The sequence below is a fragment of the Borostomias antarcticus genome (assembly GCF_949987555.1).
Source record: "Borostomias antarcticus genome assembly, chromosome: 2".
NCBI lineage: Eukaryota > Metazoa > Chordata > Actinopteri > Stomiiformes > Stomiidae > Borostomias > Borostomias antarcticus.
In genome coordinates this window covers 7,393,950-7,421,612 of record NC_140235.1, presented here as the reverse complement: position 1 = coordinate 7,421,612, position 27,663 = coordinate 7,393,950, and the positions used below count along the sequence as shown (strand labels likewise).

General features: G+C 42.3%; 1 protein-coding gene across 1 annotated transcript; it reads right to left on the bottom strand.

The window, feature by feature from the left end:
* Window positions 1–1,344: 1,344 nt before the first annotated feature.
* On the bottom strand, window positions 1,345–26,415 carry stat4 (signal transducer and activator of transcription 4; the record flags this gene model as incomplete). Its single annotated transcript, XM_084450211.1, has 21 exons — window positions 1,345–1,394; window positions 1,499–1,690; window positions 4,660–4,796; window positions 4,917–5,011; window positions 5,269–5,321; window positions 7,194–7,329; window positions 8,916–9,014; window positions 9,312–9,395; window positions 13,016–13,060; window positions 13,413–13,506; window positions 14,019–14,039; window positions 14,224–14,283; window positions 14,463–14,555; window positions 14,762–14,920; window positions 15,776–15,927; window positions 16,298–16,383; window positions 16,842–16,920; window positions 17,490–17,582; window positions 18,265–18,363; window positions 20,267–20,402; window positions 26,288–26,415. 21 exons carry the CDS (start codon window positions 26,413–26,415, stop codon window positions 1,345–1,347), a joined length of 2,091 nt encoding a protein of 696 aa, XP_084306337.1.
* Window positions 26,416–27,663: the final 1,248 nt, after the last annotated feature.

The window sequence follows — 27,663 nt, the reverse complement described above, 5'->3', positions numbered from 1 at the left end:
TCGTCACATCCCTAATGTAGATACATATCCAGGATTTTACAGCTTGTATGTCTACAGTTGTGAACACTAATTTGGGCTCTTAGTGAGTTCCTTCTTGATGTTTCCATTCATTCACCAGCTTCAGAAACCAACTTTTTGAAAGTAGCCTACTGCTGTCAGTGATCTGTGGCAGATCAGTAGTCTGTCAAACACACAGCCCTCTTCTGTAAAACAATTTGCATACACCTTTGAAATTGAAACAGGCAGAGAACACTAACCTGAAATCATAATATGAAATGTGGCTTCAAATAGTTATTTTCTCTATGAACATTATTCATTTCATCTTTAATAATTTTGTTTTCATTTTCCTAAGCCATTTTAACATAATTAAAGTTTTTGCTTTTCATTTAAAGGTCTACTGTTATGGTAGAGGGTGATTTACTGCCTTATAACGTCTCTGCTAGAGAGCACTGTCAGACCTGATGCACATCAGAGGCAATATTACAACCTGAAGAGCATTTTTGATTTCAGAAAAGTGGTCCCAAAAATGCCATAATCGGTAACAGTTTATTTACATATTTTGAAAACAGTACACTTTGCAGCAAAAAAAAAGTTACTGAATTTGTTATTTTGCCAAAAATGAAGTCAAATGAATAAAGTACTTTCATGATTTTCTGGGACTAAAGTATGAATTTAAATTGTTTAAGTCTAGTGTTTTTTCCCTAATGACTAATGTGTTGCACCGACTTGTCTTGTTGCGATGTGTCTTTCTAAAGGTTGAGACTCACCGCAGTCTCTATCTCAAAGGGGCTGAGGTGCTTGTTGAGCATGTCGAACATCCCTGGAGTCATCGGGGGCTCAGGGGAAGAGCATCGGGGCAGCGTGATGCTGGTGTTTGATCTACAGTTTATGAGAAAACACATTTTGACAGCCAATACAGTGTATTGTAAACACCACTGATAGCAGAAAGAAACCATCAAACATTTCAGCATGGAAAAATTATGCAGTTGACAGAAAATACTGTAAATGCATTATTTGGGTTCAAGGTTGGGTTGAAGTATGGTTAAATCCTGTTAATTCAATATTTAAAATGAAATAACCAGAATGGGAGGTCTTAAGTCCGATTATTTCAATAGATTTTGTAATTGCTAACAATGCTTTATGCTTCAAACGTTTTTGCATTTACATTTTAAAATCATTACTTGAATGGACTGAATTAAATGCCCAATCCTATAGTGAACCATTATCATACATTATTAGCATCATACAACACTGCATAATTAATGCCTGCAGTGAGGTTATAATACAACTAGTAGAGCAGCCAGAACTGAGCTGGGTAGCATTATAAAGCTAATTGTTAAATACTCACTGCAAAGTGGAGATGGGAATCAGAATCGATGGTATATATGGGAAGACTGCAAGAAAACATCAAATGGACATTTAACAACCATATACAGAATCTACAATGCATCCAGGACCATCTTTATCATTGTAAACATAATCACAGTGACCATCTTGCCTTTGCTCTGCTGGCTATTGTAATGCCGGCCAAAGGCTTCATCTTTGGGGATGTCGGGGAACAGGAACTTTAACGGGTTCTCTGGGATCACTCCATCAGCGATGACCTTGTAATCGCGGATGATGTCAGCGAATGGTAGAGCACTCAGACGGTTTTTGGTGTACGGCTCAACAGAAATGAACTTGGCCTGCCCTGTGATACAAAAAAAAACTTTTAGAGACAGTTCTATGCTATGTCCCTTATGAACTACAGTGTAGGGGTCATCCCTACAAAACAAGGTGGACTCACTGGTTGGTATATACTAGACTACTTTGAGGAATCGAACCTTTTTATTATGGGGCGAATTCACAAAGAATGGATTGCGGCCGCTAATAGCACCATGAACTGCGTGTCTTTTGCGCCCGTTATGTGCTCCGTCTTAACGATCTATTCACTAAAGATAATGCGCTAATGATATTCTAACGCAAACACGCCCACACCATAGACGGGTTATGAAATGATGGGCCCCTGGGCACGCAAAGGACCCCCCCAGACATTTCATTTATCGAAATTTTGAATTTGCCCAATGTCACGGCATCCAAATTGCAGATGATTCGAGAAAACGTACAATAAAAGCAGCTTTACCCAGCTCGGTTTTGACTCGAGGGACGTCAACTCTGTGGGGAGGACCTGCTTTTTGGATTTCTCCCCAAAAGAGTTGAAGGGCCCATATTATATGGAGTACTCAGCCCCTCTAAAGTACTATAGATAAACACTCACTTAAAAACTACAGGTATCTTGATGGTTTCTTTCTTGTGACATCTTCAAAGTGAATGTTTAGGCTATTGCTTCAGTTCTTCAGCAGAACTTTTGAGTGTCTGTTTTTGAATGAATGACTAAGCCTTTTGACTATGTGACAAGAAATGCAAAGGGCTCCTGAGCTCTTGGGCCCCTGGGCCTGGGCCCTGCAGGCCCATTCAGTAATATGTCTTTGGCCCATACGGTGTTGCAGCTGAGTGCAATTTGCTCCTGATATGGTAAAGTACTATAAATGCTGCCAATGCAATGGTATGCATGTGGACATGGCAGAGAGAAAAAGAAAGATTAAATTTTCCGAGCGCGAACTGGAAGTCCTGACAGACGAGGTCCACAGGTATGCCTCAAACAATTACAAGCAAAAAAAAATCACACTCATAGCTAAAAAACATATTTGGGATTTAATATCCCAGTCTGTGAGTGCATTTGTTTCCAAACGCAGTAGTATCCTATGGACTGCAAACGGAGGTGGAATGATTTGAAAAAGAGAACAAAGGAGAAAATATCATTCAATAACTCCCAGGCAAAAAACAGGCATCCTTTGTTTTTGTCACTTTTGTCATTGCATTTGTTTGTCATGTCATCCCAAAATAAATTAGTTTGAACAGAGCTGTCCATGGTTCTGAATGTTTAGGCCGAAGTTGGGTGTAGGCTATTTTTCTTACTTTTCATGTATTGTTTGGTCGTAGGCCTAATGGTGTAGGCCTTGGCTATTTGTATTTTGGATCACAAAGGTGTAATTCGACAACTTTATTTTGTTGCAGAGACAGCAAACTAAATCATGTGAAATAATGCGTGACATATCTGCCCTCATCTGCTCGCACATGACGCAGGTGGGCAGGTGGCTCCTGGTCATCGTCAGTCTTCATTTCCGTGCTCCTCAGGATGCAGACCCACATCCATGCGCAGACCGGCTCTCATGGCAACGTGGTGCAGGATGCAGTACACTACTATGATCTGGCATACATTGGGGGGATTATATAGCATTGCCCCACCGCTACGATCCAGGCATCTAAGTCGGCTTTTTAAGATGCCAAATGTGCGCTCGATGACACTGCACGTTCTGATGTGAGCCCAATCTGCTATATGCACAACTCCAGTACTTCCTGAAATTAGACATGCTTCTCTATTTCCTGTCTTACACTATTGGATGAAATGATTATTCAGGTGTGCCTGGTCATTGTGCTGCAGTCAGGCACCTGATTAATCACTTCATCCAATAGTGTAGGACAGGAAATAGAGAAGCATGTCTAATTTCAGGAAGTACTGGAATTGTGCATATAGCCTATTGTACGCCACCTCTCCAACATTGGTAGGCTTGCGCACGAGAGTCATCAGCCATGGCTGGAGTTGACAGCCGCCGTCACCTATGATAGCAAAGCACATACTTTTCCCACACACATTCGCAATGAATATTACGTTATTATGAATATTACATCCATGTCATCATTCCATACAGACTGCTCTTCCTAAAAATGTAGCTGTCGTGCCCCAACCCTGCCCCAACCCTGGGAATTTGGCCCCAACCCTGGGAATTTGGCAATCACATCCATTATTATATTCCTGGGTTGCACACTACCTGAGTGTGGATTGAATGCGTTTGCTTCCTATTTTTTGTTTGTTGTTTTTGTTTGTTTTCCCATGGTGGTACAATTGGTACGTGAATGCAGTACCAGTACAGTATATTGCATGGGATCTCTGGGTGGTAGGCTCAATATCATCATTGATTTCATCAAGTCGAGCAAGAATTGCTTGGAGCTGGAAACCTGTAGGTTTTCTCCAGATGATTTCGGTCTTGCTTAAATCAAAAAGTGATATTCTCCTTTGAAATATTCTCTCACAAGCAAGCCTGGCATTACGATGCCTTCACCTGGCTACAATAACTGCTGCCATGATCACTGGAAACGCTGGCCATGACACCCCTTATTAATGCGCTTCAATTACCACCAACTCTCTGAAGACCCAAATAATTTCACTAACACTGCATGTGGCAATCAGCGCTGATCTTTGTGAATTGGACTGTATTTGCAATGAGGCTCATTTGCATAGAAATGGGCACATTTTCCGCTCATATTACCTCAACTATCCGTAAATTGCACAAGCGCACATAAACACTATGATGATGGCAGCGCAGTTAGCACGGTATTTCACCCTTTGCGAGTGCTTTGTGAATAGCAAGGTTTATTTTGGGGTTATTTGCACATGTATAGCCTAGTGGCAGAAAAACCCGCACAATCCCTTTGTGAATTCGCCCCATGTTTTTTCCAAATGAATTTAGGACTAGACTCTCAATAAAGCTTTGATATTCTGAGCCATGCAGTAGATTGATCTGAGAGATGGTCAGGAGCGGGCAGCCGCAGGCTCACCGTTGTCTGGCTGCTCCACCCAGGTGAAGGTGATTCCGCCCAGGTGACTCTCGCTGAAGCGTAGCAGGAAAGTCCCAGGCTCCTTATCTTTCAGCAAGGCCCTCTCTGTCTCCTTACTCACAAAACCCATGATGTAGCTACAGAGAAAAGAACCAGTCAAAATTGTCATTACCACTTTTTTTATTTAATTCATAGATTTCAACCATCTGGCTACAGAGTGGTTTGAAGTGACTAAATTAAAATAAACTGTTTCTCACTTGTCATTCCAGACTGGCAGCAAATGTTTCTTGATGAGCTCCAGGATGGAATCAAGCCACATCCAGAAACTGAATGGTTTACCCAGAATATTCTCCTGAAAGGAGAAAAGGGTTAGAAAAGTGCATTTATTTGCACTTGCTTAGAATGAATTACTATTTACAACCCAACACCCATCAAACAATATTAACTACTAGGCTAATGAACCCATTGCTTTCTATCAACTGAGCTTTCATGCTATTCAGAATAACTGTACAAACACACAATCCTTCTCATATGATTATTACTTGGAAATGTTCATTTCAAGAAGTTAATCCGTTTTTCAGAACTGACATGGACACTGCAGGCACCTACCTTGCAGAACTTTGACCAGGATACCTTACAGTCACTATGGGAGACTTGCTGACCTACAGAAAAATAAGAATATTAATAATTGCATTACAGTGAAATGGGAGTAGATTATGAATGGCAAGGTCATGAGACATCCAAATTCGCTCATTTCAGGTCCGACGATTCCCTCATCTCCCCCCATGTAATGAGTTGGTGTGGGACAATGTATTAAAATGAACGGGCACATGCAGTGTTGCTGACAGCTACCCTTACCGCAACTATTTGTTCACCAAATATATTACTTTTTGACCACAGTGTGCGAGGCAAAAGCCAGCCGCCACGGGTCTATTTCTGCTATTTCAGCGCAGTCAGGCACGTTTAGGGACATTACGTGAAGCATCTGACTCTGTTTGGCCATGAGCATTACGTGAAGCATCTGACTCTGTTTGGCCATGAACATTACGTAAGGCATCTGACTCTGCTTGGCCATGAACATTACGTGAAGCATCTGACTCTTTTTGGCCATGAACATTACGTGAAGCATCTGACTCTGCTTGGCCGTGAACATTATGTGTAGTGCAGGCGCATTACGCCACAGCAGAAAGCCCTTCTTCCGTGTGCTCTGCTGGAGCCATCGGCAAACGGAATACAATCACATATAAACATATAAACACAAACATATAAACACAAATAAACACAACTGCTTTCATAGATCAATCAATCTTGTAAGATATTTACTGGGAAAAATATATTTTTTCCTAGTAGTACACACTTATTGATTGATTGATTGATTGATTGATTCATTTATATTTTATCTATTTGTGTGTTTGGTGTGTGTGAGCCATTTGGAGGGCAGGCCCATACATCAACAGAGGTCCAGGAGTAACTTTACTAGAGTACTTTAGAGTTAGAGAATACTTAGTATTTAGAGTTAGTAATTTAGAGTTAGAGAACTCCTGAAAAAAAGTAAAAAAAAAAGTACCTGTTGTCCCACCTGAAAGGTAAAACAAATGGGACAAATAGGACTAAGGGTAATACTTACCATTAGGTACTTACCTGAAACTGGAGACCTCAGAGTTGCTGATAGTGTATGGAACCATGTGGGATACTTACCTTGGCTGAGTGCATTAAGTAGTCTAAGGATCAATTATGTATGAGCTTGTGCACTCTGTCTACCCTAGGGAAGACAGAAACCTTATCTCCCTTACCTAACCTTAACTTAACCCTAAATGTAACCCTAACCTTAACCCTAATGGCCTCTGCGTTTATGGGAACTAGGCTTTACCGTCCTTCTACACCAGCCATAGCTGTAGTGTTTCCATTCTCGCCACGAGCTGACCGGTGAAGGACAATACGTAGGTCAGAGTACGATGTGTGACGCACAGGCACAGTACACTCTTATCAAATTATGTTTTATTGCTAAGCTTATACATTTCTATAAATATTGATTGCCAGCTTAACGTATTTGATTTTAGTCTGCTTGGATTTCCTCCCACAAATGTCATATGCTCGTGGCTAACCTGTAAAAGTTTTATCATTTTTATAATTTAATTGAATTTCAGTATAAGAGAACTTTTACCTCAGCGATATTAGCAATACTCCCCCGATTCCCCTTAATCTGTCATATAATACGAGTAAACCAAACCCTGCCATGCCTCACTGATTTAATATAAATGTTCTTACTGTAGTAGCAATAACCTACCAATTATTTTGATAGAGCTGTTTGTTTTTAGGGCGGAAGGGTGTTAGTGCAGGTGCTGACCAGCGGGGGGCAGTCTAAACTTTTAGAAGAGAAGGAAGGATGCACACCCCATTTGTTCCGGTCCATTTATTATAAAGATACCAACTTTAGACACTCAGTGCCTTCGTCAGGGTAGATGGAGCTATTTGTCTCATAGTGGTGAATTATTGAAGGCAATATTGTTAATACTAGTATCAGATCAGCCTACCCAAGAGTTTTTCTCCCAACATGTTCAGCTGTTCCTTATTAAGACCTCGCCCGGTAAAAGTGGAGAACTGCCAGCTCAGCACCTCAGATAGCTGACTCCAACTGGCACGTGGTGGATTGCCAAAGAATGCCAGATTCTGTATGGATCAGAGAGAGGGAGAAAGATAATAATCATAATAATGCATTTTATTTCAAGGCGCCTTTCAAAACACCCAAGGTTACCGTACATGGTTAAAACAAGTAAACAGACACAAAATCTACAAAAGGTACAACAATAACAAAACAAAAAAAAATCAATCTAGAAATGCCCAAATTATAGAGATACAGAGTATTTAGAGCAGTATGAGAGAAAAAAACAGAGGAAGTGCATCATGAAGAGACCCCTCACAATGAGCAAAGTCAGAGTCCTGTACAACTGATATGAAGTAATCTTCTTTGCTTGTGGGGGGGGTTGAGATGGGCTTCCACAAACATTTAGGATATTTTTGACTTTTGATATTTGACCACGCTCCTTTGTGTATTGTGATTTATTATAAAGTATGTTATTCTGGCAATGCCTAATACACCATATTACTGGTGTAAGTGAAGCAAGAGAAACTCCTTGCAATGTAGATGATTGTCTGGTCAAAGAGAGTAGAGGCGTGCTATTATTTACGCAGTAGCATAGTAGAATCAGTCACAGTTGGGCCAGGATGAGCTCCAGCTCAGCCGTGAATAGTCCAGTTGTCTCCACAACAATGTCAGGGAAGCCATTTTGGACTTCGTACCAATCAAGTCATATCAAACTCAAAATGTCATCATCAGAACAAATTGTATCCCATCACCACATGTGTCTGCACTTCCTTGGAATTGTTTGTAAGACAATGTATCCTTATTTTACAACTGGCTTCCCTAGTCATGTGGCCTACGGACCATATTTCTAATTCTTTACTGTATCCTTTGTCAAGTAAACTACTCACTCTTAAGAACATTTACTCAACACAGGTCAGCTGACATGAGTTTCTAGCTCCCATAGCCGTGGATTTTGATAATTGTATGCAGCTGATCACAAGCATTCTGCCAATAATGCAGCTGATCACAAGCATTTTCTATGCTTGCAAGAGACACTGGCATGTGCATCTTTTTATTTTATTTTATTATGTTACACTTAGATGGCAAATGATAGGGTCTTGTGGAAACCAATACGATATAAATCCTCCCTTCCAAGGATTCTTGTTAATAAATGTGACATCAAATATTGTTACAAATGATGCTCCATCTAAAAAGTCTCTGTGCTGCTAGTCTTGCTGCCTCAGAGACTCTCAGGAGACTCTGGGAAAAAAGTGCCACAAAAATGTCCTATGTTGACCTCTATGGAGCAATGGGAGAAACTCAAGCTACACAGCCATTGGCTCATATCAACGTCTGTCTTCTATCCAGTGTCACTCCCACATGAAAATCAATCACCTACACCTCACCTTTTCCTGAGTCTGAGTTAAGGAACACACCTCCAATTCAAGAATAAAAAAAACTTTCCTCACAATGTTCACTCCCCCTCACTGTATACCTACCATATTTTCAGTGCTGTTTTCCATTTCTCATTTTGAATAAATAATAATGAAATAATTTCCCATTTTGAATAATAACAATAACAATAATAACAATAATAAAAATGGTTTATGCATAATAAACATGTAGTAAGCCTACACATGTGTAATAGTACATGAATACATTAATAACTCACCCTGGGTTCATCGGTCAGCAGATTGTACCACATGACCGAGGCCCATCCGCCGGGCAGCTGGCTAACATTGGAAATGACCACTAACGGCAGGGAGTAGGTCTGAAGACACACACACAAGAGCAAAGACACACACATACGCAAACACACACAAACACTAATTAGGGCAGTGATGACTTTCATTCACTTCTCTGGGATTTTTCTTCTTTTTTTTTTTAATCCACAATTCACTATTCCTCTGGTAATAAAGGTTGCTAGGTGAGGCATGCGAGAAGTGTGTAGATCGTGAAAGAGGTTTGTAACATATGGGCTAAAGAAGGTAATGTGTATCTGGGTAAGGAGGTTAGATGTAGATTTGTGTGTGTTGAAGTGTGTGTGGGATTAAAGTCAGTCACTCACTTCCAGATCGATACTGATGCCCTGCATGCAAAAACTGGCCTCGAAGCTGAGAGAGTGAAGCTCTTCTGTCACAGAGAGAAGGCCCTAGAAACACAGTCACAGTTAATTCAATAATACAGGAACCTCTTTGTTTGGTGCTTTAGTGGACAAGGGTTCCGCGGGTCTGTAAACCCATTCTACGGATCATAAACCATTTTCCGTGCATAAAACCTTGAAAATAGGAGGCCGCTGTTTTCTGAATGTTTGAATTTACATCATATTTTCAGGAGTTTGTGAGCCTGAAGAATAACAGCCATTTTCTAGTGACGAGCAGAAGACGTGAGAACAGGCTACACATGCCAGCTGGTTGCAAAAGAGAGACTACATTAGAGGAAAGACTCAACATATAAAAGCTCAGAAGCTAGTTAAACAAAAGAGAGACTACATTAGAGGAAAGACTCAACATATAAACGTTCAGAAGCTAGTTAAACAAAAGAGAGACTACATCAGAGGAAAGCCTCAACATATAAAAGCTCAGAAGCTAGTTAAACAAAAGAGAGACTACATTAGAGGAAAGACTCAACATATAAATGTTCAGAAGCTAGTTAAACAAAAGAGAGACTACATTAGAGGAAAGCCTCAACATATAAACGTTCAGAAGCCAGTTAAACAAATATGAGGCGCTTTTAAGGAATTATTGTTATCTGTATTGGAAGGTCTTATCCATAAGGACATGTAACATTTCAGTTGCATTCTCTAAAAATGGTTGGCTCCATCGTCTGTTTGAGAGGTCAGGGAAGAATTATTACAGCTCACTTTTCTGGCCCTGTGGTGAAACTTGTTTTTTGCTTCCCTCTGGAATATGTAGGGGTGGGACCTATGCCCACCTCCCTTGTTCTCTGTAAAGCGCATTGTGTTGCCTCTGTGTATGAAATGCGCTATACAAATAAAGTTTGATTTGATTTGATTATGTCACCTATTATGACTAGTCTGATTCAGATTCAGATTTTATTCATCACGTGTATATGGTACAGTGACATGTCACAGCCGGCTCTGAGATGTGCTCCAAAAAAAAAAAACACATTACACAAATTATAAAAGAACAAAGCTATACAAATAAAGGTAGCAGCATGGATGAATTCTGTACATGCTATGAATATATCATATGATATTTATGTTTTTATATGTGTCTTTATGTGTGTTTGTGTTTTATGCATCTCTGTATTTTGTATATTCTGCACAATTCAATTTGTAAAGACTTTGAGGCAGAATTATTAAACTCAAACTCAAACGAATATAAATAACCCCTAGGGGGAGCCAACACGATGGCTGTGGATGTGGTCCACGCCATCCTGCTGCATTCTGGGATCAGTAATAAAATCCAACAGGCTCTGTCCTTCATTAATACACCAGTGTCACGGCTCCGTCTCCACCGCACCTGCCTTGCCGGTCCATTTCCCCCGACTCTGTCTCTGACCCTGTCACTGAACCTGTCCCTGTCACTGAACCTGTCCCTTTCACTGAACCTATCTCTGTCCCTGTCTCTGACCCTGTCTCGGAACCTGTCACTGACCCTGACCCTGTCCCTGACCCTGTCCCTGTCCCTGACCCTGTCCCTGTCTCTGAACCTGTCCCTGTCCCTGTCTCTGAACTTGTCCCCGTCACTGAACCTGTCCCTGTCCCTGAACCTGTCCCTGTCCCTGTCCCTGTCTCTGAACCTGTCCCTGTCCCTGACCCTGTCCCTGTCCCTGAACCTGTCCCTGTCCCTGTCCCTGTCCCTGTCTCTGAACCTGTCCCTGAACTTGTCCCCGTCACTGAACCTGTCCCTGTCTCTGAACCTGTCCCTGTCTCTGAACCTGTCCCTTTCACTGAACCTGTCTCTGTCCCTGTCTCTGACCCTGTCTCGGAACCTGTCACTGACCCTGACCCTGACCCTGACCCTGTCCCTGTCCCTGTCTCTGAACCTGTCCCTGTCCCTGTCTCTGTCTCTGACCCTGTCACTGAACCTGTCCCTGTCACTGAACCTGTCCCTTCCACTGAACCTGTCTCTGTCCCTGTCTCTGACCCTGTCTCGGAACCTGTCACTGACCCTGACCCTGTCCCTGACCCTGTCCCTGTCCCTGTCTCTGAACCTGTCCCTGTCCCTGTCTCTGAACCTGTCCCTGTCCCTGTCTCTGAACCTGTCCCTGTCACTGAACTTGTCCCCGTCACTGAACCTGTCCCTGTCTCTGAACCTGTCCCTGTCTCTGTGCCTGTCCCTGTGCCTGTCCCTGTCTCTGAGCCTGGCCCTGTCCCTGAAGATGAGTCCCCGAGTACCTCCCGGAGGGCGCAGAAGGAACTGCGAGCTCATCAGCAGCGGACTGGAGCGGGGTGCGCTCCCAACCAACACCTGCCGTTCATCTCTGCGCCCCTGCCTAACCAGCCACCGAGAGATCCCGCACCTGCAGCTCATCAACCCATCTCCTCGAGGTTAAGAAGCCGCTCCACACACCGGTCTGCGCCAGATCGTTGACCAGCCTAGTGGGTATCACGTCTGTAGCTGTGACTTAGCTTGCCTTGAGCCGAACCCTGCCTCACCCTTTTTGTTTTCCTTCTCTTCTTCCAGCCACTGCCTGAACCCTGCCTGACCGGACTACCACGTACCCGCCTGAACACCACCCCTGTCTGACTACCACGTCCCTGTCTGACCCACGCCTGTCTGACTACCATGTCCCTGTCTGACCCTCGCCTGTCTGACTGCCACGCTCCTGCCTGAACCCCACGCCTGTCTGACTACCATGCTCCTACCCGACCCTCGCCTGTCTCACTGACCTGATCCTGCCTGACCCTCACCTGTCTCACTGCCACACTACTGCCTGACTCTCGCCTGTCTCACTGACCTGATCCTGCCTGACCCTCGCCTGTCTCACTGACCTGATCCTGCCTGACCCTCGCCTGTCTCACTGACCTGATCCTGTCTGGCCCTACTCAATAAACACGCCTCCAGGCTTCACCTCCTAGTCGGTCCTGTCTGCTTCTGGGTCCTAGCCCCTAACCTAACAACCAGGACTGCGTTCCCCAGAGGCATCATAGTGCTACATTCATCGTAGGTAAGCTACGGCGTTCACCGTAGCGCTATGATGAACGTAGCGCTACGATGCCTCTGGGAAACTCAGCCCAGAAGTTTAATACACTCCTAATGCATAGAAGTGCTAGCTATCGTTAGCGAGGTGAACTGCCCACTGGTAAGGGTACATTTGCTAGCACTTGTGATGATATTATAATGATCTTAATATGTACATTATGTACATCTGCTCATATGATCCCATGCACCTTTTGCAACCAAGATGCATGTACATACACTCTAAGGGTCAATGTGCAAGCAAAAAGGTCCATATTCCATCTAGACAACACATTCAGACATACGTTGGTGTATTCGGCAGCCAGACACACACCCACTACTCAAAATCAGGATATCCCATTTTGGGGAAACAGGTCGTGGCCTTATCAAGGTTGCTACAGCATAATACTGTGTCTGTGTTTATTGTTGATTTATAACGGACAGCTTTTTATGACATTCTCACCACAGAATGTAAAAAGCATGAACCATCAGATACGTCACACATATACACCACCTGACTTCTATTGATTTGCAGCTACGCTTTAGTAGCGCAGAAGTAGTTCAAGACAGAATGTGAATTTCTGACACTTCTGATGGTTCCTTCTTTTACATGTTTGGTTCTCACCTCATTTCCCTTGGTTCCATTGATGGCCTTCTTCTCTTTGAGCTGCTGTGGAAGAACAGTTGGTTTCTTTATATCGATTTCTTAATCTTTAAAGTAATTTATGGACAAGAGCTGAAAACAACCCACAAGCAAACAAGTTATGCTCATCAGAAATGTTGGAATTTCCATTCCTAAATCAAGAAACCCATTCAGATCCATTCACCAGTGATGCTGAATGCCCCCCCCCAATTTTTTTTTCACTTAGGTGTTATTTCTTTTTGTTGTTTTTTGAAAGGGGACATCGATCAGGGGGATTCCTGAGTAAAATGCCACTCTAACATTAATGGCACTGCAGATTTAGGATCCAGATCCAGGGTTTGATTGACACACTGATATCAAGGCATTCATTGGCTATTACCAGGTGTCTGAAGTCCACAGACAGGCAGCCATTAGATGATTCTTCAAAGTCCATCACTTTAGTGTTGTTTGTCAGAATGAAGAATTGGCGATTTCTAAGGGAAAAGGAGTTGCAAAGCCATAGTTACTCATCTTAAGTATGCGTATTTACACAAATTCTATCATGTACTGTATGACATTGTTGGATGGATTTAGAAACCTTGAGTTTAGAACAACGAGCAAACAATATGTCAGTGAGAGCATATCTTGCACCAAATGTTTATGTTTATGTTTACATCTTATTTACATACAGTAAAATTATAATGATTATCTATTTTTTGAGAAATCAAGAAAATACATTCCTGGGATGTATTCCAGGGGGGTAATTATTCTGCCATATCAAGGCTTTTCAGCCATATCAAAGTCTGTAATCTGAGTGGTAATGTGAAAACGATTTCTTTAACAGTGGTGGAGTCTACTGAGCCAAACAAGCTTCTCATATTTCTGTCTGGAAATATTATTATTCTCTCCTCCCACGCCCCTGTGGACACAAAGTTTTGATGACCCAATAAAAACAATACTTGGAAATTTCCACAAAGCAGCCAACTTTGAAGTTGCATATACTCACGCTTTGCCTGGAGGCAGGTCCCTGCAAACACACACACACACACACACACACACACACATTATGCAAAAGCACATACACACAAAGAAAATATAAGAGGCAGCCAAATATGTTCAGTGACACCATTGATTATATCCCATAAATTAACATTGTTGTTGTACACAGAAGTCATAGTGCACTATTGAGTTGATACTTAAAAGACACTTACTTGTCAAATGTTGTCTTCACTTTCAACTGATAATCAACCTCTGGGAGTTTAACAAGCAGTCTGAACAGAAAGAAATGGAAAGGGAAATACTATGAAAAAGCACAGTTGAGGGAGCTACAGTTTATTATTGTTGCTTCTATTTATTGTATTGTTGCTGTTATGATTTAAATGAGCCCCTGAAGCCCCTTTTAAATCCATACAGTATTATAGTTCACCACAGACACATATGTTTTACATACCTGACTTTTGTTGTGAACTGTACACCCGTCTTGATAATGAGGGGTTTCTGAGGGTGAGTGGGCATACAAGGCTGCTTCTCCACCACAAACGAGCTGGGCAGAGCAGGAGTTAGGGAATAAAGGGAGTTCATAATGGGCAAAGAGTCACAGCTTTCCTTTTGAATTGAAAATTGTGCCAATGGGTGTTTCAGTGAATGGGTGTTTCAGTTAACTTTTTCAAACTATGGATGAGGTGAGGTTGACTAATAAATGCCTAAAAGTCAGATATTTGCCCAGTGCTGAGCGACTAGGTTAAGTACCTTTTGATGAGGTGGTAGATGAGGTATTTGACCTGCTCCTCCATCTGTGGTCTCTGGAGAGGAATGGGGTCGCTCTCATAGGTCACTTTCAGGATGAGCTCACCCAGCTTGTCTAGCTGACGCTTGATCTGGAATAGACTCTGGGCCGTCAAAGTAAACCTGAGAGAGAGAGAGAGAGAGAGAGAGAGAGATTGTGACTCTGCAAATTGTGACTGAAGTCTGTGCGTCAAAGATTGCCTTTTCATAGAGAGGTCATCTGTTATCACAGTTACTGGAAATATTATTCATACAATGTCTCTACAATGTACTGTACTTTTTATTAACAAGGCTATATCTGAATTTAAGACAACCTATTCTCTTTCAACTCCATATGGGCTCAAGTGCAGGTAGATTCAAGGTTCAAGATTCATTTATTTGTCCCGAGGGAAATTTGTCTTGGACATACAAGCTGCTACATACAGTGCAAAGGTGAAGAAGAAGAAGAAGAAGAAGAGGAAGAAAAAGAAGAAGAAAGAAGAAGAAGAAGGAGAAAGAAGAAGGAAGAAGAAGAAGGAAGAAGGTAGACGGAAGAAGGAAGAAGAAGGAAGAAGGAAGAAGGAGAAGAAGGAAGCAGGAAGGAGAAGAAGAAGAAGGAAGAAGAAGAAGGAAGAAGAAGAAGGAAGAAGGAGAACAAGAAGAAGGAGAAGAAGAAGGAAGAAGAAGAAGGAAGAAGAAGAAGGAAGAAGGAAGAAGGAAGAAGGAAGAAGGAAGAAGGAAGAAGAAGATTAAGAAGGAACACATCCCAGTAATCAGATGGACACACCTCTAGAATTAGAATTGCATAGATCTCCACCGTACCCAAGCAGAAGAAATGCCAAGAGAAAAAAGGTAAACTATTATCTTTCATTCAAGTCTGAGTGAGTTAAGTGAGTGAGTGAGTGAGTGAGTGAGTGAGTGAGTGAGTGAGTGAGTGAGTGAGTGAGTGAATGAATGAATGAATGAATGAATGAATGAATGAATGAATGAGTGTGTTACCAGCTCTGGAGTTGGTCGAGACCAGTCAGCAGTGGTCCACCGATGCAAGCAATTTGCTGTCTGCGCCTCCAATCCATCAGCTCCGGGTTGAGTTGAGAGGCCATTAGACGGTCAATCTCCTTAATCACATCATTCATCTTGGACAGGATCTCCTGAGGGGTGGAGTGGAAAAACAACAGGAAAGAGGAAGAAAAGTCATGTTGCAGCCATCAGCAACTCCATTTGTATGACTGACCAAATCGTAACCTTGCCTAAGAGATGAGCTGCCCATTCATTGCTGCCTTACATTTCAACTAGCAGGTTATGGCTGTCTTGTGGTATACAGGAAACAAAGCTTTGAAACTTGTCATGGTAAATATAACCACATCAAATTGGACAAAAAGACAATGATTAGTTTATTATTATCATTTATTATTATCATGAATAGTATGATTATCTATCCATCTATCTATTTATCTATCTATCTGGCAACACACACGTCCCTTCAACCCTTTACTGTATGTCCCAAAAGTCTTCACACACCTTCCTCTTAAAGTCTAGCCTGTTGAGCATCTCTTGGAGTCGTACAAATTCCTGTTGGATCAGCTCTGTGTTCCTTTCTGCCGGATCTGAAACACACAAGGAGATCCAGTATGATAACGGACTACATGTACATACATTACACACGTCAGAGGACACAAACGGCAGCGGTTTTGGTTTTGAGCAGCATTTCAAATGTTATTTTCTGGTACATGATTTGGTACATGATGATATTTTATGATATTTTCATCAAGTATCCGAACCATAGTATCAATATTACATAACAAGGTTTATGTCCTTGGGTCTTTATCAACAACATTGTATTGTGTTAATCAGGGTACTATCCTACACAGTACTCTTTCCATTATTCCCTTTAGTCCTTACCCTTTTATTTGTATTTATTTTTTACACATACCTGTGCCTAATTCCTCTCTAATTTCAAACAACCTCTGAATACAGTTAGGAAGTAAATTATTTTGTGCTGTGTACATTATCTGAGCAGTTTTAAGATCAACTATATCTAAACAATAAAAGATGGCCACCTCACCTCGCGACTGAAGTGTTTTATAGCGGAAGTCAAAGTCATCTTGCATGTCCTCTAAATATTTCACCGCTTGGTCAATCATCTATAGACAGAGGACAAAGAAACAGTGGGACAGAGCGTTTGACTTTTTGAATTTCAAACATTTCAAGGTAAAAACAATAGGCTCACGAGAAGCGACCCCTAACTCACAGAATGACCAGCGGCCCATAAACAATGTTTTATGTATACTACAGTAGAAATATAGATTAATATAGGTTTCATTCAGGATGTGGATGCTGAGCAATAACTACAGTATGAGGAGAGTGTAATGTATGAGAAAGAAAAATCAGAGTTGTAAAATAAATGCATGAAGAATGTCAATATGTCCTGGGAGTGTAGGCTATGGATCACTGCACACTGTCACATCTAGCAGAGTGACCACGCTTACCTGAACACTACTCCTGATCACTGCAACCCTGTTGTCCATGTAGTGACCACGCTTACCTGAACACTACTCCTGATCACTGCAACCCTGTTGTCCATGTAGTGACCACGCTTACCTGAACACTACTCCTGATCACTGCAACCCTGTTGTCCATGTAGTGACCACGCTTACCTGAACACTACTCCTGATCACTGCAACCCTGTTGTCCATGTAGTGACCACGCTTACCTGAACACTACTCCTGATCACTGCAACCCTGTTGTCCATGTTCTTCTGCCTCTCGTTGGCCACCGAGTCCTGCATGGACTGTTCTAATGGACCCTGTAAAGAGTTGGATCATTCCAGTATTTCTCCAATGATTCTGCAGGGCCCGATTCTGCAGGGCCCGTGCTCAAAAAACAGTCCACACAGCCGTATACTTACATCTTTGCAATTACACTTTGTAAAATACGAACAAATATCTGTAAAAAAAAAAAAAAAAAAACTATGCACAGTTGTCATGTTTATGTAGATAGATACAGTAGTACTGTACTGAAACAACATCTTGAGCGACAGATACGCCACTACTACCTAATGTGCTTTTACTGTACATCAGGAATTTCTTCTGCAAATTTCAACCACTAGGGGAGCCAAATTGGAAAAAAAATATATATATATATCACTGACTCCTGGATGTGATTTGGAATTTTTGGAACTATTGAACCTATAAAATGTATAGAAGTCAACGAGTCATCCCTATAGTCACTGTGTGTTTAATTTTACAGCTAGATGATTCAATGAAATGCCGCTATTAATGTAAAACTCACAATTGATAGACCTGTGTATCAGGTCAGCAAACACACATTTTCTACTGTACCTTTTATAGGTGTTTGGGTGCTGAAACTATGATATTCATAAGGGGAATCTAAGGTATATAACATTTGACTCATACAGTACCAGATGTGTCTTGGGAGGGGAAACCCAAGAGAGAAGAAGGGGTTTTCCTGGTGACATCTTGTCATACCTGTTCCTGCATGCTAGCTGTGGAGATGATGCGTCGCTCCTCTCGAAGGCAGGAGGCGATAACTGCAGCCATGAGCAATGAGTTGTCTTTATATTTCACCTTAGCAGGACACAAATGAACGAGTTGAACAAGGGTAAGAAGCATCTCTCATAAAAATAACAGATATTACAATATACTGAACATGCCCAAGCACCACAATATCTGCCACAGACGTTTGCTATGATCTATTTTAGAGCTTTTAGTTCAAGTCAGACTTTAGATACCAAAAATATAGGTGCCTGTTTATACTCCTTCTTAGAACTCCTAAGAATCTTCCACATCTTCCAAGAGATACTGTCGATATTGTATTAAGAACCTAATTTAATTTGAGACACTGTAGTTCCTTGAACAACTTTTAACTTTCATTATCTGCCACCTACACTTTTACAACTAACACTCAAAGCAGTAAAATGTAACGCACTCATGTTATAGTATGTCAATAATTAAGTTCCATTACTCCACAAAAAGGAATGAAGCAGAACTTGGTTCAAATATGAAAGCAAAACCAAAGGAGACTATGTCATTCAAGTGTCACTCAAAGTGTCAACTCAAATATTTCTCAATCCTGATATCTAAAAAGTTGTGACTTAAGTATTGTGAGGGAACACAACAGTGCGGACTGGCCAGGAAAACTCAACATGCAATATCATTGCATATTATTTCCTGGTCTCATCCGATTGCCCCTTTAGTCCAATCACAGACAAATGATAATTCATACTCTGAGGCTCCAAAAAAACAACATTTTGGGCCTGACAATCAAATAATGAAGTCCCATTACTCTAAGGCACTCATTTCATGTACCTGGTCATACATGCACTGATCAGAATGACTCGCTCCCTGTTGTTTAATTTAATAATAGTGTGATATCCTTCACTAAACATGAATTCCATCCTGGATCTTGCATTGTTGCAAATGTGGATGTTTTAAATGGGGGAATATAACCAGGCCAGGTCCAGCCTGGTTTATGGCTGATGCAAATACATACAGCTGTTCTGGACAAACGTCCTTGGCCGCCCTATGCCCGATGCGCTAAGCATCCTGTTTAGACGGCATTGCGTTGAAGTTAAGTGGCGGCCATGTTAAATTGTGGCCATTCACCCTTATGGAATATGCATATTCCTTATAGAATGTCAAAGGGTTGATGCAATAAGCAATGAGACCTCACTTCCAGTTTACGCGGTGTTGTCTGACTTGTACGGTATGTACTGTAACCCAAAAGGTTCATGTATTTTGTCATATAGCAATCAATTAGCTATCAATAATATCAAAAGTGATATTTTGAATTACAGTACATTAAAAGTTTGTGTGATGAACAGTGTTTTCTCTAACAGAGGCCTTGAGGCCTTCCTGGTCTGGGGCCGCAGTGTACTTGCCCTTAGCAATTTTTGAGTTCTGTGATTAAGAGCATTCCCATCACAGTAGCATTTCACTCTTGACAACCTCTACCCTGAAACAAACATGTGCTTTCCCACTTCCTTTTGAGAACTACATTCTGCACGTGCGCACACACACACACACACACACACACACACACACACACACAGGAAATAGCTGTGTAAAAACCTCAAAGTTCCACTTTGAACACGCTGAGGTGTATCCATTTCTTTCCTGTCAGTTGATGACAAATAGTTCCAGCCATATGCCTCAAACAATCATTTCTTGTATGAATACTTTTTTCTCTTTTTAATCCAACACTACTGAAGCGATGTTATACAGTCATTTTAATCCTAATTCCATGGAATCTATGATTCAGTTGACAGTTTAATTTGGGTGAAAGTATCTAGGGTACTACTGCAAGCAGCACACACAACAGGTGGTTCTGGGACATTAGACCACAGAGAGCAATGTCCCTTTTAATGAACGATAACCAAAAACAGTCATCCAGTGACACGAAACATAGTATCTTTAGAGCTCTGTTATCAGTGTTTGGATATTGGATTATTAATATATTAGTTGGTGGCACCTGTAATTGCTGGTTGATGAGTTTCAGGTTGTGTCTTTGAAGGAAGTTCTGTTCCTGAGAACACTGCTTCTCCAGTTGGGATAGAAGGCTGCTGAGCAGAACTGTAGCCATTGATTCATGGTTTGCAGCCGTGTCCCTGAAAACATGCATTTATATGTTCCTTTATCTATTAGTGTTCAACATGAACAAGTATGTAATTAACATGGACAAAGGCTACTGCTGCAATGTTAAAAGGAAATTTACCACAACCAAAAGATGTCATTTTTGTTGCTTATGTCAAGGACTTGAACATGAGGATGCATAAGCATAGTCAGCAAACACTGAATAAAATGAATGTAGGCTAAGACTACACTAGAAAGTACTTCTAGTTCTGTAGTTTAGTGTTAATAGTACTAAATAGTCAAATAGTAGTAGGTCAAATTTCTAATGTCATAATCGTTTATGTTAAAGAGGTAGTGTGCTTTGGACATTTAGCCCTATTTATGGTATGTCTAACATCAATCTGAAACATAAAGACCACAGTTTCCCTGATCGCTCAAGTATTGAGCAAGTTTACAAGTAGAGTACAGCAGAACTATTTGTAACAGGATATATCATGTATAAGAGCAATGGTGCACGAATGTACAGTTACCAGTTGTGGGAACAAAATGAATGCAACATTGTTAAACATCTCTGTTCATTCGCTTTATTCACATCAGCTGTCATACTGGTCAGTCTGACATACTGTAATTGGTGGTATGGATGCAGAAGTGCCCGTTGACTCCAATGTTAAAAGTTCACAATAAAAACACCACTTCAAGAACCAAATATAGACAAAAAATAGTCAAAATAACAGGCTGAATACACTATCAGGGTTACAAACTCATCATTACCAGACTTTACTCTATGTTGTAACCTTGCAATGAGGGCCAGACATATAACTTATAAGCTATTAGTGTTATGGAAATGAACACTCAAGTGTACAGAAGAGTTCAGTTGTGGTAAATGGGGTGTCTTACTACTGTCTAAAAATCCTAGCCTGCTCAAATAATTTGCGCAACAACAACTGAGCAATCAATTATTATGGCATTTAGTCGCATACTAGCCTACTCAACACTGGTTTATGCCCGGTAACGCACACCACAAGTTTAAAAACCACATCTGTCCCTAAAGCATTTTGTTCCCTCGCCAGTCAGCTGTGGAAACAAAGTATGTAAAGCTGCCCGGTTTATTAGCGATGTCTTTATCCTCAGCAAAGGAAAGTCTATGTCCTGGTTCGGTGTATATGGATACATCCATGTTTTTAAGGGCAATGGGTTAGCCTGGCTTCGCCAGACTCAATTCGAAAAAATGTGAAGGGTCTGGAAACTTACAGTTGCTTTCCGATTCCCAAGGGGCGTTACCAACAGTTGTAGATCAAAATGCCTCTGGACGCAATTGGACAGACCTACAACCAATCAGCGAAAATGCCTCTACGACGCTCCTCTGTTCCATCATCTTATAAAACCCGCCCCATATTAGATAAAAACACTTGAATGTGCCATCTTTAACCAACTGTCTTCGTACCTCCACCAGAACATCCTCCTAGACCCCCACCAGTCCGGGTTCAAGGCTGGCCACTCGAAAGAGACCGCCCTCCTTGCAGTGACGGAGTCACTCCATGCCGCGAGAGCGAACTCTCTCTCCTCTGTCCTGATACTCCTAGACCTGTCAGCAGCATTTGATACGGTAGACCACCAGATCCTCCTCTCCATCCTCGAGGAGAAAAGCGTCGCTGGCTCTGCACACTCCCTGTTTACATCGTACCTGACGGGCCGCTCCTACCAGGTGACATGGAGAGGGTCGATGTCGGAACCGCGTAGTCTGACTACGGGGGTTCCACAAGGGTCCGTCCTGGGTCCTCTCCTGTTTTCCCTCTACACTACATCTCTGGGCTCTGTCATTCGCTCGCATGGCTTCTCCTATCACTGCTATGCCGATGACACCCAACTGCTCCTGTCATTTCCCCCTTCTGATACACAAGTGGAGGCATGCATAGCTGGGTGCTTGGCTGACATCTCGGAGTGGATGACGACACATCACCTCAAGCTCAATCTGGATAAGACTGAGCTGCTGTTCCTCCTGGGGAAGGGCTGCCCGCACCGGGTCCTGGCCATCACCATTGAAGACACAGTGGTGACCCCGACTAGGACTGCGAGGAATCTGGGTGTGACCCTGGATGACCAACTGTCGTTTTCCGCACATGTCGCATCCGTCACACGTTCCTGCAGATTCATGCTCTACAACATCAGGAGGATTCGCCCTTTCCTCACTGATGAAACAGCGCAGGTACTCATCCAGGCCCTGGTCATCTCCCGCCTGGACTACTGCAACTCCCTCCTCGCAGGGGCCCCGGCGTCAGCCATTAAACTGCAGGAACTTGTCCAGAAAGCTGCTGCTCGCCTGGTGTTCAACCACCTCAAGTTCTCCCACACAACTTCCCTTCTCCATTCCCTACACTGGCTCCCTGTAGCGGCTCACATCCAGTTTAAAACTCTGGCGCTTGCCTACAGGGCAATGAAAGGAGCAGCCCCCTCCTACCTCCAGGCCATGGTCAAACCCTACACCCCCTCCCAACCGCTACACTCTGCTACCTCAGGGCGACTGGTTGTCCCGTCACTCCGAGGCCCCTGCGGTCGATCGACACGGTCACGGCACTTTTGTCCTGACCCCGCAGTGGTGGAATGAACTGCCCACTGACGTCAGGACAGCAGTCACTGCCCATCTTTTGTCGCAGTCTCAAAACTCATCTCTTCAAGAAGTACTACAACAATCCTCCCTCCTAAGCACTTATTGTATTGTATTGCACTTTATTTTAGATTGCTATTCTTGCACTTTGCCATCAGCGCTAGATTATGCTCTTAGTCACTTGTTTTAGAAAGAAGATGCACTTGTGAGTTCTGGCAAGTAGTAGTACACTGGCTCTTCCTACGTTAAATGCAATTATTGTTAGTCGCTTTGGATAAAAGCGTCTGCTAAATGACTGTAATGTAATAAACAGTTGTGATTGGCACGAACCAATCTCGGTTCAAGTGGATTCAGTTAGAACGGTTGGATATTCAGACTGATCTGCGGAGTGAAATAGAACGTGAGCTCGCGAGATCAGGCTAGCAACGCCAGGCTAGCGTTCAGTAGCTTTCTCCTGTGGGAATCTGTTTACGTCTGCTTCTCTTGCACGCCTGTCATCCATCTCTTGGAGTCGATCCCCTGTACTGTATGTCGGTGAGTGCATTCTACGTTTGTATGTCAACAAACGTAAAATGCACTCACCTAGCTAGGTAGAATCTTAATCCTAAATAGCCGGGACTACTTACCCCACCCCTGAAGAGGCTGGAGCAACGCTCATATCCAAGCCTTGCCAAGCACAAACGAATTGTGATACATTTCACAGTACAGCATACTGAGACCAGTAAGTTTTTCAATGCGTATTTACATGCCTTACCCACTTCCATTGTAAAGAAATTTGAGTCGGATGGAAATCTCGATCTAGCTCAATATTTGAGCGATAAATTAAAGGTATAATATGTAATAAAGGTATAATATGTAATATGTGGATTATTTCCCCCATCTAGTGTCTAAAGATAAGAACTGCAACAGCACAACGTATTGGTTGCCAAAATGCCAGAGAATGCACTGTTTCAGTCATACTGTGATAAGATCTTCACTCCGAGAGGAACATAACGTTACACTAATCAGTAATCACAATCAAGTATTTCAGAGTGCCATGTAATAAGTTACGTTAGATGCTGTAGTGTGGAGATAACATTAGGTCTGGCTTAGCCCTTCTCAGTCCCGTTGTCGCATTATGCTCGCTCATGCCAGACAACAGTCCTTTGCTGGTCCATTCACTTTGCCGTCAAAATAAATCGGTGTCGGCCTATTTAGGAGAGGCACTCATATTTACAAGTGTCAGATAAACATTAAACTTCACTTACCTAAGCCAAAGGGTCTATTTTAACAAATGCTGGGTTTTGAAGCCTCGGCGCTACCATTAAATAACTTATTTAGACGCGTTCTGTCCGAGTGAAATAATTTTTCCGAGGTAAGGCCGTTTCAGACGGGAACGATATTCCGCCTGCGTTCTCGCTCGGATCAGCGGGGGACGCACGTGTCCTGCGCGCAGCGGGGAAAGCTGACTACAATTCAGCTCTTGTCGCGGGCGGGCGTGTGCACAAAACGAGCACACGCGCGACAATTTCATGGGGTCGCACCCGCTTGCCGCTCCGCCCCAGATTGTCTGCGGCTCCCAAATTGTCCGCTCGCCTCTCTCATTGAAAATGAATTACAGTGCACAGATATCGCTCCTCGTCTGAAACGGCCTGTAGTCTTCTTCTGTGGTGGTGGCGGTGCTCTGAAGCTCTCCTAAATAGGCCGACACCGATTTATTTTGACGGCAAAGTGAATGGACCAGCAAAAAACTGTTGTCTGGCATGAGCAAGCGGAATGCGACAACAGGACTGAGAAGGGCTAGGTCTGGCTATGCAGATTCCAAGAAAGATAATGATAGCTAGTTAGCTAGCTTACTGGTGAAGCTTCAAAGAGACCACCACCACCACAGAAGAAGACTACCTCGGAAAAATAAATTCACTCAGACAAAACGCGTCTAAATAAGTTATTTAATGGTAGCGCCGAGGCTTCAAAACCCAGCATTTGTTTAAATAGTCCCTTTTGCTTAGGTAAGTGAAGTTTCATGTTTATCTGACACTTGTAAATATGAGTGCCTCTCCTAAATAGGCCGACACCTATTTATTTTGACGGCGAAGTGAACGGAGGGTGAAAGGACTGTAGTCTGGCATGAGCGAGCATGCGACTACAGGATTGAAAAGGGCTAGTAGAAAAGTAGCCATGTCACCATGCGACTTTATCCCATGAAACTCCATAAACTCCGTCCAACGAGCAAAAGCTGACCCGATATCTATCCGACTTTTGCTCCTTCTTCGGTCACTGAGCTTTCGAGATTTTTATCGCACGGTTCGCCGGGGCTCAGGCGGAGAAGCAGGACAACGAAACTCGGCCATTTGACCAAAAGTTTAGCTGAAAAGAGTGAGCGGAAGTGGACGGAAAAGCTGCCGTTTTATAGTCGCACACATCTATAATGCTGCTAATTCATGGAAGTATAACGTTAGCTGGCTACTGCTAATCTCACAGTGTTGAAGCTAGAATAGTACCTGGAACCCAGTGCAGTACCAACTCTGTTGTACTATTGGCTGGTATGATATCAACAGTGTCATTGTCGGGCACTCAAAATTTCATAATGTAATAATTTCAGACAAAATATATTTTTTATGGAAAAGCAATACTTTTACTCTGCAGCCTTCGCAAAGCCCTATAGATGTTTATTTTAATCCACATATTACATATTATACCTTTAAATTATGGTCTCTATGTTTTAGACTGATATGCTATAGACATATCAGAAATAGGGCTAAATGTCAAAAATAGCACACTACCCCTTTAATGCTTTGCTTGAATTACGTATTTTACTATAGGTTAACTTAGCCTAAAACATCAGTTTTCAACTGAGAAAAGTTCACATTCTAGTTACCCAAGGCCAAAACAGGGTAGAATACTGCCTGGAAGTTTTAACATTATGCAATTTGAATGAGGTTTCTTGCTCAAACCTATAAAAAGTAGGAGTTGGAAAAATGACACACGCATAGTTAGGCGAACAGAGGGACTGAGAGAACAGCGAAGTGAGTGAGATGAAGAAAGAGTGGGAGAAATAAAAGACAGAGTGTAATGAATAGCCCGAATGCCCCTATTGTAGAAGGTAAGCGGGAGCTAGAAGAAATTAAGGGGAAATGGAACCTCGACACGGGAAGCCATCACATCACCCTACAGTTGTAGTCATTGTATAGATACATTTCTAGAAAATCGTAACAACGCATATTTTATGTAGATTATACTAAAAATGATAATTTTAAAGGTATTTATTTATCCTAATTGTAAAGCTCAACAAAATATGTAAATGTGGGCACGAGCAAGCTCGACACCCTCACTCACCAGTCCTGGCTCTCAATCCAGTTGGCTAACACCTGCCGAATGTCCATAGGGAAGTTGTCATCATACAGGTAGTCCACCTGCTCCAAATATTTTATTTCTAGCTGCTGAATCTGTTTCCATTGACTCATCGCTGTTGAACAGTAGCCTACCCTAAAAAAAAATAATAACACACAAAAACACAATTCAAACTCGCTACATAAATGTATAAACGTGGACTAGGCCTACATTACACAGGACAACCAAGTCAAGATCTCTTGTGTAATTATAACGGTATTATCAACTGTTATTAACTCCTAGTTATCTTGCTACTGTGTGTAATCGGAATGCGCCCCAGCCCCGGTGTCTTCAGTGAAACGACAGGCGTAACTTTGAGACGACTGTAAAATAATTCTTAGCCTCCTCTTCTCTTTTTGCTCTACTATTCTTTCTGCATGGTAGTGTCAGGTCTGACTTCTTAGTGACTTCTCTCTGACCACTCTTAATGACAAGTGACTTCCTATCCCATGAGATGATGGAGCTTAACCCTGAAAACGTAAATTAGGCAATAGGGCCTATAATAGCCTACTTCCCGCAGTCAGTCATCAAGACCAAAACCAACTTGTAGTTCACTGTTCAAATCACGGCTCAACCGAATTTTACTGTCACAGTTGTGATATCAAACAAGCCTACCTGAATATTTAGACTGGGCTCGAACTCTCGAAAATGTCCACCGCATGTGCTCTTACGATTTATTTGACACGCTCATAAGTAGGGCTGTCATCCTGGGTCTTTTCACGCACGCATAGACACGCCCTCAGCTGCTCAGTGCAGCCGTACATACACCAACATCTCCAAGCTGCCTTTTATTTCAAAGATCTTAGAGAAAGTTGTTTATTCCCAGTTGAAGCGTTTTCTTGATGATAATAATATCATGGAGGTTTTTCAGTCAGGTTTTAAAACACTGCATAGCACCGAGTCAGATCTACTAAGGGTTTTTAATGACATCCTCCTGGCCAATGATTCTGGTGATTATGTGATTCTTGTCCTGCTGAACCTAACTGTTGCGTTTGATACAGTGGACCACAATATTTTAGTTTCCCGACTGCAGCACCTAGTGGGCATTTCTGGTAGTGCTCTGAAATGGTTCAGTTCCTATCTGGCAGATAGAACTATGTGTGTCAGCCTTGCTGGATCGGAATCCTCCTCTGTCATATGGGGTTCCACAGGGCTCAATTTTAGGCCCCCTGCTATTCTCACTGTATCTGCTGCCACTGGGTTCCATTCTCAAGAAGCATGGTATTTCTTTCCATTGCTACGCTGATGACAGTCAAATATATGTGCCACTGAAGAAGAAAGACGCCTCTGCAATACAACCTCTTCTGTCATGACTCGAGGAC